We start from the raw sequence: 14,970 nt of genomic DNA, 5'->3' as shown, positions 1-14,970 counted from the left end.
ACCTCGTCTCATCCTGCAGGTGAAGGCATCTACCAGAAAGCTAACAGGAAGGCGGAAGCTGCTCAGTCTACCCGTTTCAGAGCTCAGAAGTCCTCCTGAGGAAGAATGCTTTCCCAGTTAATCCCGGGACCTCAACTAAAGTCTCAGGTGTACCTGCTGCCACCACGTCTCTCCAAAGTCCCAAGGGCTCTCCCACCCAAGCCAGGAGAAGTTGCAGTTCGGTGTCGCTCGCCTTCCTCCCCGCCCCCGCTTTGGTGCCCTACTGAGGGCAGCTAGGGCACTGCCAACTCCTTTTATGGTGAGAGGATGGATTCTTCGTCGTCTCCCCGCCCAAGCCTGGTACCTACCCACCCGTCCACCCACGCGTCTGCCAAGTCTCACCCGGAGCTCTCGGGCGTACACACCCACGTACAACCACACACCCACATCTCCGCTCTGCCGCTCCCGGGTAGAGTCCTAAAGCAATTGTCCTGATAGCCCAAGACCCACAAGCTCGGTCCGCGGGTGGAAGGTGAGAGAATTAATGCCCTCCATACTGCAGAGCGACGTAGACCAGACGCTGGTCCCAGCAGCATCCCCACTAAATGCTCAGCTTAGGAGTGGCAAAAGCGCGTGCAGGGACTTCCCTGGGGCTCGGCAGCCCTGGAGCCACCTCCGCAGCGCGGTGGCACCCCCTCGGGTCCCTGCAGACCTCCCCAGGCTTTCCGCTCCGCCCTCCATCACCAGGCTCCCGGGCGGTGCCATAGGAAGACTCGCTCCGCCCTTTCTGTGTCAGCCAATGGGCGCCCGGGCCGCGCGCCGACTGTCTCCGCCTTCGCCAGGGAAACTTGCGGGGAGGAGAAAAGTTTGTACAGAGTCTGGAAAGGCGAGAGCCAAGCTCGAAACCCGGCAGCGGGAGAGGAAGATGAGCAGCCCCAGATCAGAGCCCCAGGCCCAAGGGACCCAGCGCCGCCCCCAGAGCACAAGGAGCGGCCTCAACGGCAGCCGCCTTCTCCGGTAGCTGTCCCTTCAGCCCGCGGCTGGGGAGGAGGGAACCCGGACCTACGCTCCGTTCCACCTGCGCGCGTGGCGGCACACCTGGACGCTGACCTCCCGCACCAGACCTGCGGACTCTGCAAAGCTGAGACTCGCCCTGGGGAGGGATAAATCAAACAAGAAAGCCAAGACCGTCTTCAACTGAGCCTCGCTTGCTTTCTAAGCTTTTTGAAAGCTCTGACCTCAGTTCCGGAAAGTTGGCAGACCAGGTTCCGAGGAGGGCAAAGGCTTGACAAGTTCCGCACTGAGCGGAAAGAAACTGATGGCTGAGGTTAGAGGCAGGTCCAGATCATCTGCGGCCTAAGCGTTGGGACGCACCCAGCTCCTAAACCACCCTACAGGTAAGTTGGGATGAACGTTTTTGCATGGATGACACAGGAGCCAGGCTCTTTCGGGGAACCAAAGAATAGAATGTGCTTCCCAAATCGTCCATAACTTGTTTCAATGAGAATTTTATCGACTCTGTCGGCAATAGCACTAGCAAGTCACTTTTCCCTTGAGAAGGGTCTTACTCATCTTGGCGATGGAATGAGTTGGGAGAGGGGGCGGTAGGCGGGAAAGGCAGTTATCAGTTTATAAATATTAATGTCAGCAGAGTGGTGCTCTTGGCAGGACGCATTCAGAGCTTGGGGATTTGAGTAGCCACAGTTAGTAAGTGGCTACAGATCAGGAAGTCGGATCCGGTTGCTCTCCCTTGTCTCATCGACACAGCATTTTTGGCCATGGGTCGAACACCTTGCAAGTGGTAAATGGCTCACCTCTCCCTTTCCTGTCTTTCACCATCTCCAGATCGAACCGTGAGCTCCAAAGCTGTGAACAGTCTACTGACCACCAGCATGTCCACTCCTGGGGTCAATGCGTCCTTCTCCTCCGCTTCGGAGAGGCTGAACAGCCCAGTGACCATTCCGGCAGTGATGTTCATCTTCGGGGTCGTGGGCAACCTGGTGGCCATCATAGTGCTGTGCAAGTCGCGCAAGGAGCAGAAGGAGACGACCTTCTACACTCTCGTATGTGGGCTGGCTGTCACTGACCTACTAGGCACGTTGCTGGTAAGCCCAGTGACCATCGCCACATACATGAAGGGCCAATGGCCCGGGGACCAGGCACTGTGTGACTACAGCACCTTCATCCTACTCTTCTTTGGCCTGTCGGGTCTCAGCATCATCTGTGCCATGAGCATTGAGCGCTACCTGGCCATCAACCACGCCTACTTCTACAGCCACTATGTGGACAAGCGGCTGGCCGGCCTCACACTCTTCGCGGTCTACGCATCCAACGTGCTGTTCTGCGCACTGCCTAACATGGGCCTGGGCAGGTCTGAGCGACAGTACCCCGGCACCTGGTGCTTCATCGACTGGACCAGCAACGTGACGGCCTATGCCGCCTTCTCTTACATGTACGCGGGCTTCAGCTCCTTCCTCATCCTAGCCACCGTGCTCTGTAATGTGCTCGTGTGCGGCGCGCTGCTCCGCATGCACCGCCAGTTCATGCGCCGCACCTCGCTGGGCACCGAGCAGCACCACGCGGCCGCCGCCGCAGCAGTGGCTTCGGCGGCCAGTCGGGGCCACGCGGGTGCCTCCCCAGCCCTGCAGCGCCTCAGCGACTTTCGCCGCCGCAGGAGCTTCCGGCGCATCGCGGGCGCTGAGATCCAGATGGTCATCTTACTCATCGCCACCTCCCTGGTGGTGCTCATCTGTTCCATTCCGCTGGTGGTGAGTGTCTGGGGCTGGGGTCCACTCGGTCCTTCTCCTGCGTCCACTTCTCTCCCCTCGCTCCCCGCTTTCTCCCTGAGTCCTTGGTGGGGGACAAGTTTCCTCCAGGTCTGGACTGGGACCTGCTCATGGCTTCCCTAGTAGACCCAGGCTTTTCTTCTAAGTCCTGACCCTAAGGACTTGGCGGGTGGTTTCCCCCGAAGTCCCCCGAGATTCTTTCCCCGAAAGCATGGGTTCTGAGGTCCCCTGGACAGCCCCCTGCGCTCCCCTCACAGCCTGTTGTTTTGCTTTGTATCTTCCCAGAACCCTCACTTGCAGGCTCAGTCAGATGGGGGTGGAGACAACTCACTATAGGATTACTTACTCTAGCGCTCCACTCTGTGGCCCCCAGAACACTGCAAACCAGGGGTGATAAGCCCTGTTGAATTCATCCCTTAGGGGAATTGTGGGTTTGGGTGTTTTGATTTCTGTGGGCCTTTTGCTCTTTCCTAGATTATGCAGCGTTTTAAAGTTAGAATAGATGAGATGCTTTTTAGTTTAAAAGCCAGACGGAAGAGAAAGAGTGACTTGTTTAGAATAGTCTTGCAGACACGTTCAAGCTGCTCGCTGCTGCTCCCCACTCCCCTCCCTCAGTGCCTCCCCACCCACCCACCCCCGCCCCCACAGACACATACAAAACCGTGGCATGCTTGAGAAGACACTGGAACAGGGTAACGTCCAAATTCAAGTTCCTTATTCTTTTTGCAAGCCAAGAAAGCGCGGTGGAGTTGGGAAGTATGGACAGTAGATGCGATCGGGCTGGCGTTGTATTTTAATTCTCGATGACCAGGAGAGGTGCGGTTTCTCCTTTATGCAGATGGTTTCCCTTCGGCCACCAGACGCCTGTCCCCACTACTGTCATACCACAGTCACTTCTAATTTGGGCTTTTGTGGAGAAAGTGTCCCTTGGTGCTTTGGTGCACTTCATCTTTGAGGCAACACACTCTTTGAAATTGCCTTCTGTAGCGCTTACAATATAAACAGAGAGGGGTAGATGCCTCTTAAGGTCTCTGCTTTGACCTGTCCTTGGTAGAATGCACTAGAAACAGGTCAGTGGTAGAACGTGATTCTTCGTCTAGAATTGATCTTGTTCCAAGTTCTGTCTCTCCAAATACTGCATTCCTGGAAATTCTAAACCACCTATTCAAAAAGAAATTACTATCTATGTTTACTGGAACCAAGTGGAAATAAATTTAATGGGCTATTATTCTTTTCTTTCACTCATTAATACTACTAGGGATCTCTGATATAAAATATTTTTATCTCTTACCAAAGTGACTGTAAATGGAAGAAACTTAGTGGTGGCTGAGAGCCAGCATACAGTAGCTTCTTGCCAATCTGTATAAACAGAAGTCAATATGACTGGCCAGCAGGGCCTGCAAGCCATCCCAGAACCTAATGTAATTTACAGAGTTAAGTCACACTTGAGCCACATAAATATATTTTACTGTCTGCAATGTCAACCCAAAATAAAGTGTGAGCTAGAAGGGAAGAACCCTGCTTCTGCCTCCAGCCTCTCTGCCTCCTACTTCACGGGACGGTAAATGACCAAGTGAGCGGTTGTAATTCACAGGACGTCCACTTCGTGGGACTGAGGAATGGAGCTAGGCCATTAGTAACCACACACGTACTTTCTAAAGGTTTTGGTTACAAGTGAGCATGTCACACTACTGATTCACGTGAAGCTACCCATAAAGTGATCTCTGTCGTCCGCAGAGGCATACAGAACTAATTCTATGGGCTGACCCGGCCCTCAGGTTGAGGGCCATTTATGACAAAGCGTGAGGACCTGGAGCTGTATTTATGGCTGGCAGGTTAATTACATTTTAGCGAATGAAAAATAGCGTCCAGTCTAAAGGAAGTCAGAACTAGGTATGGACGTTAAGTCATCTCTATTTGAAAGCTGGGACTGACTCAGCTAAGCTCACCTAAGGGCTGCTCCTATCGGTCAAGAGCCCGAATGCTTTTGTGAAAAAGAACTAGGCAGGAAAGAAGAGCATCTTCCGATTCTAGCCTTGAGTTTGAGCTACAAAAAAAAAAAAAAAGCAATCTTTTTCGGAGGCCAGTTTAAATTAAAATCTGTGGCAAGTGATGGGAAGCCGTAGAACCCACATAATCACCCACGGTTCCGTAATTATTGGAATAATCAAAAGAAACTTTCAGTTACCGTCTTTCTTGGCTTATTGTACAGCCCCGCCCCCAGGTTTCTCATATATTCAGAGAAGAAATGAGATTCAAGCTGTGCGAGCTCCCTGTGGGCGAAAGCGGCTGGGCATACTTTCAGCCCGAAACGGAAGATGAAGCACCTGCTTTTAACATTATTGAATAAAATTGAGTGCTAATTCCATTGGAGGAAATGAAGCCCTCTGGGTCATTTTCAGTGCTTTCGAAAAGCTACCTGGCCGAGCAAACTCAGCTTGCTTGGACTTTGAGAGAGCTACATACAATACAGACGGAAGGCAAAGCAGGCAAGAATCTGCCTTTTGGACCCGTGGGAAGAGGCCAGATTAGCTCTTACAACATCTATTTAATATGAAAAGCAAATTTTAATTTGTTGTACAAAATGGAGCCTTGAAAACTAAAGTTGAGACAGGCAGAGAATTCCGTGGTGGACATAATGGATGTGCCAAACCTGCAAAGTTCTCCGTGGGTCACAATCAGTGAGCAGAGGAAGCGTGAGCACACTCCTGTGCAGCACAAACAACATTTGGTCGGAATATGGGTTCTGTCATTTTGTCCTTTCTGCTATTTATAACTTGTCGTGGGGTTGGGTTTGTTTTGTTTTTTCAAAGCAGGAGAAGCTAAAGAAACAAAAGTACATGCTTAAGATAAATATCTTGCATTCTGTAGGAACATGCCATCAAAACTAGATCGATTTCTGGTACTTAATTGTGCAGTTCTAATACTAACGCTGAGATAACAGTTCTAATCAGATCTTTTGCCTCGGGGCTAAAGAGCTAGGGTGTCAGGTTTGGAACTGCATTTCCCTCCACACAAAGGCAAGCCACGGGCATATTTATTGCTTATTTGTTCCTTTTCGTTCTTCTTCCTCTGAGCTACCAGTAGTATGGCAAATTAATCATCTGTCTTGGTCAGGTAAATTCACGTCCTTAGGGAAACAGTTTCCTGTGTTTCTTTCTTTGCTTACTGTAAATTAGTTGTCACAATAAAGGCATCCACAACAGCTTACAAAAGCAGATAGAACTGTAAGCAGGAACTGGAAGGGAGCCCACTACATGATCATATGAACAAAAAGCGCATGCGCAGGTAAAATTGATTAATTTAGATGCCACAATAGTGAAATCAAAGACATTTGATCCCCTGCCTAATAAATGCAGCTAATTTTTTAAAAGAACTTCCTAGAAGCAATGTTTGAGTCACAGCTTGAAATGGCAGGCCTTTTAGAAGTGCTGGGGTGGCTGCAGAACAGCACATAAAAACGATTTCCCAAAACCCAACAGCTCATCGCAGTCTTCTCAGTGGAGCTTCCTGCCACTCAGCACCTCAGTTTCCCCAGGCACCGATGAAGAACAACGACTGACTGGGTGGCTGGGAGTGCCTCCTTCTTCAGTTCTCCTGACCAGCTTTACTGACATCTCAAGCTTTAGTTTTATTAAACATTTATAACATGACATTTTTCTCCCCTAGAGCTAAAGTGTTGAAGCTGTTGAATTAGGAGGAAAAGAAAAACTTTTACAATGAAGATAGATATGAGCCACCAGGGATGAAGTAACTTGCACGCGGTGAATGGCCAGTGAGTGAGCTAGAAGGGACACAAAATATAGACTCTTATACCGCCATTCAGTCAAAAACATTCGTTTCCCCCTTGTCTTTGGGGGGGGGTAAGAACTTCTAGTAGCAGCTGTGTCGATTCTGGACTCCTCCCAAGGCCGTGAGATAACTGGGTACACAGAGACAATTCCATTCATGTGCTTGGGACAGAACAAGTAGCCTGCATGCTCAGATCCAGTTACGGAGCCTGCCATTTACCGGACCGCATCTCAATTCAGACAACTAATTATTGCGCTGGTCTAGTCAAGAGTCCAACATTTCAGTCCAACATTCTCGAAACAGATTATTAAGTGGGAAGTACATGATTTTAATAGCAGCCACGAACTATATCCCAAAGCTACCTTTTCCTGAGCTATCAGAGTAGCCCAGAGTGGCCATGTTTCCACATCTATATTCAAAGGAAAGTAGTAAGTGGCAAAACAAATGTTAAATCCCAGGCCCTATACTAAGCACTTTAAGAACAGCCCGAACCGGTGGTGATCGCCTTTCATCCCAGCACTAGGTAGGCAGAGGCAGGCAGAGCTTTGTGGGTTCAAGATCAGCCAGTTTCAGGCCATCCTGGGCTACAAAAAGGGGCCCTAACCTTTATGCATAGATGGTAAAGGCCACAGCCATAATATGGAGTCATTTGTTTGGTAGCAAATCATGGGCATTCACCACGCTACCATATGCCCTCCCATTGGCTTTCCTGCAGTCACCTTCTAGTTTTTATCGCGTCCTCTCCCAGTTCTATTTTGGTGCTTCTAAGATGAATGTCTGGTCCGTCTTCAGCAGTTCAGAATCCTGGACTCACTGCCAGTAGCAGGCACAAGTTACACCCACCAAGTCTGCAGTTGCTCATCGTCAAAAGGCAAGAAAGTTAGGGGCCTTGATTGTATCCAGTAAGGTTTTCAGAATTTTCCCCTCTCTTGACTCAGACGTTCTGTTGTATCAGCAACACATGCTGCTGTAACTGCAGACTGCCCGAACTGATTTATTTATATAACATCTGGGGCTTGCTGGAGAAGGGGCATAGAAAAAGTGCTGCCATGGGTATTCCTGTCGAGCCTGTCGCTGCTCTTCAGGGACAGGAAAGCAAGAGGTCTTCTCTGTGTTTTGCTTTATGTTGGGTTTTTTATTTGGTTTTGTTTTGGGTTTTGGTGGTGGTGGTGGTGGTTGGTATTTCAAGACAGGGTTTCTCTGTGTAGCTCTGTCTGTCCTGGGACTCGTTCTGTAGGGCTAGTGGTGGCTTTTAAAGTGAAGCCAGAGCTGCTGTGTTTTCTTTCCAGCGCTATTAAATGCCTCAGGTTTTGTTTTTGCTTCTTTTTCCTTACTCTACTGAGACTAGGAGGCAAAGTCAAGCCCATCCATTGGGGTTCTCTGAAAATAATTTGATTGACTTCTGAGAATTTTTATGTGAATTTAGAATTGGGGCGTATGGACTGAATTTATTCTGAAGCTTTGGGAACTAAGCCTAAGGCTTATGCATGCTAGCCAAGTGCTCTCCCCCTGCACCTCCCCTAGCCCAGAACGTTGTGCTTTATACTTCGGTCTTCTCCATATGCCGCCCCTGAACGACACTAAGTGACGAGATCCAGGGGCCTGTGATAATGTTAGCACCCAGCCCCCACAGAACTCTAAATAGAACTTTAAAAAAATTACAGCTTCTTTCACTCCCTTCTGCGGTAGTCAGATTCAATTATGGCTGCAGATAAAATGAAATACAAAGGTGCTTTCTCCCTTGCTCCTTTTTAGTTTTGATAATAAAAACACCATTAATTTTTCACAACATTGACTTTTTTAAATATCACAGAAATCTGGAAACAAAATGTGAATTGCTTTAAGTAACTACAGCTTTTTTGTTTGTTTGTTTGTTTTAACTGTTCAGAAATTTCCTCTTTTCAGGGGTAACTGTTTCCTTTGAGGTTGTGGAGAGCCAACCAACAGAAAAACATGTTAATGTTAATATATAATATACATAATAGATGATAATACATGATATACAATATATTATGCATATATACATGAAATTCAAAGTCCAAACTTGACAAAACTATTCTGAAAGCTTCTTGTAAAAGTACCTGTGCAAAATGCATCAGAGATGCTAGGTACTAGCCGCTCCAAAGTAGAGCAACACTGCCCTCTAGAGGTTGAAGTGTTAGGTTCACATAAACCCTGCCACAGATGGGGCTTGCTAACAGGCTCAGGCGCTTCACTTCCTTCATCTTTGAAACATAAAGTACAGTGTGAGTAAAATACTGACGGCAATATTTTCTAGTGGTGACCTCACTACTAAGAATAAATTTTAAACGTAAATCCAGCTTGGGACAATGAATAACGCCACGTGAAATTCATCTGGAGACTAGAGCCCAGAACAGACCTGACTATCAATAGGATAGGAGAGAGCTTGAAAAGTCCAGTACGTTTCAGGTCTCTAGTTTATGCCTGTTTATCCCAGCATTTGGGAAGTTGAGGCAAGAATAGCCAGAATGGCAAAAATTGCCCTTACTCAAACACACACACACACACACACACACACAAGCACACATGCATGCAGGCACCCATGCACACACAACCTTCCAGGTCCAGGTAACAAGCATCAGTTGACAAAGGAGGAACTCCTCCAGCTACCATGGATCACTAAGGACTTTAGTAAAGTGTCTGGAAGGAGGAAACTAAGACACATTTTTGTGTGTGCTTGTTTTTGAGGCTTTTGAAGCAGAGGAGGGGTGGGTTCTCAATACAGTAGTCGAAGAGTCTCTGAATTCAGCTGAACCCTATCTGGAAGATTCACAAAACTATAGCTCACGGGGAGCTACGGGAGGCTTTTTTTTTTTAGCAGCCAAACTGCATAAAGGACATATACTTCAGAAATAATCTGGGGCAGTATGGAGGAGGGATTGCAGGGGAAATGTTATTTGGTTGGCTACTGCAATGTTATCTTCCTTGAGAAATGCTGTTGAGGAAATGGATTAGAAAAAAGTCTGGATTCAAGACACAGCAACACCGGATTATTATGGAGAGCGGGCAGTGCCACAGGGGAAAACTATGCTCTGGCCATTCTGGCTAACAGGAGACACTGGTATTAGTTCAAAAGCACGAAGTATTTTCTCTTAATGTACAGGCATGGGCCCCTCGGTAATTTTGTAATGATTACATGGTTAATTGACTTACAAAGTCTCTTTTAAAATACATAGTAACTGACTTGTGTAAACTGCCCTTGGAAAGTAGGCATTACCACGTAAGAGCAGCTACATCACGTCACTGCAAAGGTTAATGCAGCACTTCAAAGTGTTTTGCCAAATTGCTTAATTATAAAATCTCAACGTGGGCCTCTCGTTTGCGCAGGTGCGAGTGTTTATCAACCAGTTGTATCAGCCAAGTGTGGTGAAAGACATCAGCAGAAACCCCGACTTGCAGGCCATCAGAATCGCTTCCGTGAACCCCATTCTGGACCCCTGGATCTACATCCTTCTGCGGAAGACTGTACTCAGTAAAGCCATCGAGAAGATCAAGTGCCTCTTCTGCCGCATAGGTGGGTCTGGCAGAGATGGGTCGACGCAGCACTGCTCAGAGAGTCGGAGGACATCTTCGGCCATGTCTAGCCACTCCCGCTCCTTCCTCTCCCGGGAGCTGAGGGAGATCAGCAGCACATCTCAGACTCTCCTGTACCTACCAGACCTAAGCGAAAGCAGCCTGGGAGGCAGGAATTTGCTTCCGGGCGTGCACGGCGTGGGCCTGACCCAAGCAGACACCACCTCGCTGAGAACTTTGCGAATATCAGAGACCTCAGACTCCTCCCAGGGCCAGGACTCAGAGAGCGTCTTGTTGGTGGATGAGGTTGGTGGGAGTGGCAGGGAGGAGCCTGCCTCTAAAGGAAACTCTCTGCAAGTCACCTTCCCCAGTGAAACGCTGAACTTATCTGAAAAATGTATATAGTAGCTACAGGGGTTGGGGGAGCATTGTTTGGGGGAACTTTTCAAAGTCCTGTGCAATAGACGTACACGTGTTTAGCTGTACTCGGAAGGGCTGTCTCTGTCCGCGACTCCTAGCAGAGAACATTCGAGTTTGAGTGCTCTTCCTTCAGTGCGGCAGGCGAGCCCCTTGAGTGCCGAGGCCTGACGCACACTGGCCCTCACTCTGATGTGACTCCAGATCGCAGCGGCTGCAGCTGGCCACCTTTTTCTACTGGATAGGAAGATGGCAGAGGCTATGCTACTTTCAGAACATCAGAACTTTGGATTTGGCACCTACCGGAGGTCCGGATACTGGAAGGGCTCTACCCCAAACTCAAAGGACTATCTTACAGCCGATTTAAGTGTCTCACTAAAGCATGAAATGTGAATTTTTATTGTTAGAAATATAATTTAAGGTATTTATGTTCTTCTCTGTGAGAAGGTTTATTGTTAATACAAGGTATAAAAAAAATTATGATACGCCCTCTCCTGCCAGTATAACCAGCTAATATTGTCAATGTTATTTTTTTTCCATAAACAAGTCAGGCCAAAGTATTGAAAACAGAATGAAACTATTATCTATAAAATAAATATAAATTTTTAAAAGACTTTAGCATAATCAAAGGAAAAAAGAAAGATTATTTAAGATGTGAAAATTAAACAACCTAAAATATATTTTCCAAGCTATATATAAGAAAAATTAGAAATATAATATTACATTTATTTATCCAGAAAACTGTGATTTCAGGAGTACCTAACATTGCTGGTAAATATTTTCAACTTTTGCCCCCACTAATTGGTATTTTTAAAGATGTAACATACTTTTTTAAAGTCTCTGGCTGCCCATAATTGAAGTGTGTAGTATAAAAAGTCTAAGTGGCTTGTTCTGTCCTGAAAGTGTGTGTAGTTTTACTTGCCAACACAATGTCTGACAGCGTCCTTTCCCATCTAAAGAGGAAGAGGGCGCTCTGGCGTGGTTTCCACTCTTTTGTGTGTCAACGGAAACTGACAGTTTTGTGTGACACCCAGGAATGCTGTGCCCGTGCTCGGAGGCGCTTTCTCCAAGAAATACTAAGCATGTTTTGTTAATGTGTTCTTGTGAGTTGCTTGGTTGTGACCGACTTCTGAGCCTGACACCGAGGAGGGTATAAAGAGCAGCTGAACCGACTGAAATTATTCCGGAGATTACAATAAATAATTGTATTGATCTGCGTTCCACAGCCTCAATTTGGGAAACGGTGTATGGGGTTTTGTGCTGTTGTTTTGTTTTGGGGTGCCATATATATATCCTTTTAAAATGAAAGGGTTCTTCTTGATGATTGTTTTTGTTTTGTCTGAAGCTTGAAGACACTTTTATTGGATTTTGAGGAAAAACTCTAAGACAGCAAGCTGTCAGTCTTACCAGCTGCCCAGAGGAGGACAGAAGAGAGAAGGGGCCACAGCATCTCAGCTGAGTGGGCATGGAGGTCAGCCACATGGCAGGCAGCAGCCACACGGTAGGAAGTAGAGCTTTCGAAAGGGAGCCCAGTGTACCAGAAAATGCACACTCGGGCTCTGGCTAGCCTCTGAAAGAACGAGACAGAGAAGACGAGAAAGAAAAAGTCACGTCTCTGCGTGAGGATTTCAACAGGTGGGCAGACCCGGCAGAAGCTTGTGGCAGCCAAGAATCAGTTTCACACAGGGAGGGAATGCATAGAGGTGCATTGTCTCTTAAGTGCAGAGTGGAGACGTGCCGTGTCAAACACCTGGCCAAGAGACATACCCTCAGGAGGTAGAGGCCACCTTAAACTTGGCTAAAGAAATGAGGATGAAGATTAATTACCCCCTTAATGAGATGAACATTTTAAAACAGTGCGATTTTTAAGATGTCAAGCATAATATAAAGCCTATATCTGCTTAGTGGAGAATGAATGGCACTGAGGAACCGTGATCCAAGTGACAGACAATTAGTACTAAATGTCACCAGTGTATGTTGCTGGTGGGAGAAGCAATGTTATACTTAACTAGCTGCATGCTCGGTATCCAAATCGTTATCCCTAACTACTGACATCAACACTTCCTATTAGCGTTTTCTCTGTATCAGCATATTGGCATTCCCGAGACAGCAGCCTGAACAAGTCCTCAACAGAACCTACAGAAATTTTTTTCTTTCTTCCTTACCCTGCTTTTTCTTTTTCCTTCCTCCCCTCCCCCTCTCTTTCTTCTTTTCTTTCTTTCTTGCCTGTCTGTCCATCTGCCTTTTTTGACAGAATCTTGCTGTATGGCTCAGGCTGGCCTGTCACTCCTATGGCATTCCGAGATTACAGGCGTGCGCCTGCACACCCAGCAGAGGTCTCTGATTCGGTAAGATGGACATTTCCTCAGCTTTCCTGGGTGACAATGACGCTGCCTGTTTTAGGATTACTTTAGCAACAGTCTCGAGGCCTGAGGTCATGGTTTGCTATTTGCAAATATTAAAGGTATTTTAGACAGTGTCAGGAAAGCCAGACACCATCTGTGCAGGCCTGTTGGCTCTGGCATTCAGATAAGGATGGCAAGAAAGGAGCATGCAGACTTGACTTCTACAATGCTTTCTGTCCTCATCTGAATGAATGCCCAACAAACAATGGTTTCAGAAAATGTGTTGGGAATAAGAATTTTGTTTCACTTCCATGACCATGATCCACAGAGATCACCCACCCCTAGATTTAAATATAAATTAACGTGTGTGTGTGTGTGTGTGTGTGTGTGTGTGTGTGTGTGTGTGTGTGTGTAACTTCATTTGTGTCCCTGGGGCAAGCACAGCCTCACTCATGAATTAGCATTAGTAATATGTAAGACATATCTCACCCATGCTTACTTCAGGTTCAGTACCAAGAACACTGACTTGGCTTAATCTTGTTTACTAAAATATTTACATACCATGACATTTATTCTTCAAAGTACATATCCTTTAAAATGTTTTAGTAAATTCAACTAAAAACTACATCCTTCACTGACTTCCAATTCCCAAACATTTGCATCATCCCAAGAAGAAATCACAAGCCATATGCAATCAGTCCACACTGTTATCAGTCCTAGCCCGAGAACCAATATATGCCTATTGATTTCTCTATTGTGAACTTTCCATACAAAGGCAATAATGCAGTAACTGGCATTTTTGTTGGCCATCTTTGTGTCAGAATAACATTGTCACGGTTTGTTGATATGGCAACATTAATCAATATTTTATTCCTTTTTATATCTGAATAATACCCCATGAAATGGACATACCGCTTTGTAAAATCCACACATTAATTGGCCAGTGCTGCACTCATCTCACATCCTGGCTATTTTAAATAATGCTAAGAGCTTTTTTGTGTGTGTTTTTAAGACTTTTGGGCTCATAACTGAAATTGCTGGGACATATAGTAATTCTAAGTTCAGTATTTTGAAGCAATGTTGAACTCTTTTCGACATGACTAAAACACTTTACATTCCCACCAACAATGTATAAGTCCTTGATTTTTTTCAATAACCTTGCAAAACTTACTACTGTATTTTTATTATAGCCATCTGATGGGTGTGAAGTAGTTTAACTGCATGTCCTTAATGAATAATGATATTTTCAAAGTACATACATATAGTTACTGACTAGCTTTATATTTTAGAGAAATGTCCATTGGAGATTTTTCCCCCATTTTTAGTGGCTTATGTGGCTATGATAATCTGCCAAAGCTGCCACAGACTAGATGGCTTAACCAACAGAAATTTATTTTCTCGGAGTTCTATTGGTTGGAAGTTTAAGATAAAGGTGCTGGCAGGGCTGGCTTCTCGTGAGACTTCTCTTTCTCCGTGTGTCCTCACATGGCCTTTGTCTGTATTTCCACGCTATGTGCACATCTCCACTCACACATACAAGCCTAGGCACACCAGAGAGGACCTCCTGTAAAAGCTTTATCTCCAAACGGAATTTGAAAGTCAACAAATGAACTTGACAGATGGACAATTTAACTTATTGCTGAATCTAGTATATGCTTTAAAGAACAGCTAAAGAAGGCCGCCATTTTTCCGTCGTCTGTTCCATGTGGTTTATAGGATTTAACAGTTCAAAGGTAAAGACCATTTGTTCTTCTCATTCCTTGCTGTAGAACACTTGTGGATTGTCTGACTGATATAGAATCCTATCTCGTCCCAGTACAACACGATAAACAAGCAGGTAAATGTAACCAACTAGGTCAAGTTCAAGAAAGAAATGTAACTGCTAGAGCTGCTGAAAGGCAACCGACCCAGAGTCATGGAATCAGTGTTATTTTCCCAAACATTCCTCTCTACAGGTTTCTTCTTGGAGACAAAACATGAAGGACCATGGTAAAACCCAGGCACACTGATATTTACTGTTAGCTATACTTTTTAGTCTTGAATTTGAAGTTAGAAAAATCCATGCTATACAAGGCATTTTCTATAAACTCCCTAAACTAGTTTCAGAGCAAAAACAA

At 46.2% G+C, this 14,970-nt stretch overlaps 1 protein-coding gene across 2 annotated transcripts; it reads left to right on the top strand.

Moving 5' to 3' along the window:
• The first annotated feature begins 859 nt into the window (after positions 1–859).
• Ptger4 (prostaglandin E receptor 4) lies at positions 860–11,720 on the top strand. Of its 2 annotated transcripts, XM_050138957.1 has the most exons (3): positions 860–1,376; positions 1,825–2,747; positions 9,906–11,720. In XM_050138957.1, exons 2-3 carry the CDS (start codon positions 1,872–1,874, stop codon positions 10,494–10,496), a joined length of 1,467 nt encoding a protein of 488 aa, XP_049994914.1. In that variant the 5' UTR covers positions 860–1,376; positions 1,825–1,871; the 3' UTR covers positions 10,497–11,720. The 2 variants fall into 2 exon arrangements, with proteins under 2 accessions (XP_049994914.1, XP_049994913.1); XM_050138956.1 differs by lacking the exon at positions 860–1,376 and having other exon boundaries at positions 1,416–2,747.
• The last annotated feature ends 3,250 nt before the right edge of the window (positions 11,721–14,970 follow it).

This window comes from Alexandromys fortis, unplaced genomic scaffold (assembly GCF_014885135.2).
Source record: "Alexandromys fortis isolate MF-2015 unplaced genomic scaffold, M_Fortis_MF-2015_v1.1 scaffold_37, whole genome shotgun sequence".
NCBI lineage: Eukaryota > Metazoa > Chordata > Mammalia > Rodentia > Cricetidae > Alexandromys > Alexandromys fortis.
The sequence above is the reverse complement of the archived record's forward strand: the minus strand, read 5'-3'. Positions and strand labels throughout refer to the sequence as shown.

What these genes read in the sequence shown, in the direction of transcription:
- Ptger4 (XM_050138956.1), top strand. Translation starts at nt 1,785, where the DNA reads ATGGCTCACCTCTCCCTTTCCTGTCTTTCACCATCTCCAGATCGAACC. An exon ending in TCTGTTCCATTCCGCTGGTG is followed by an intron (nt 2,748 to 9,905) that starts GTGAGTGTCTGG and finishes TCGTTTGCGCAG; the next exon opens with GTGCGAGTGTTTATCAACCA.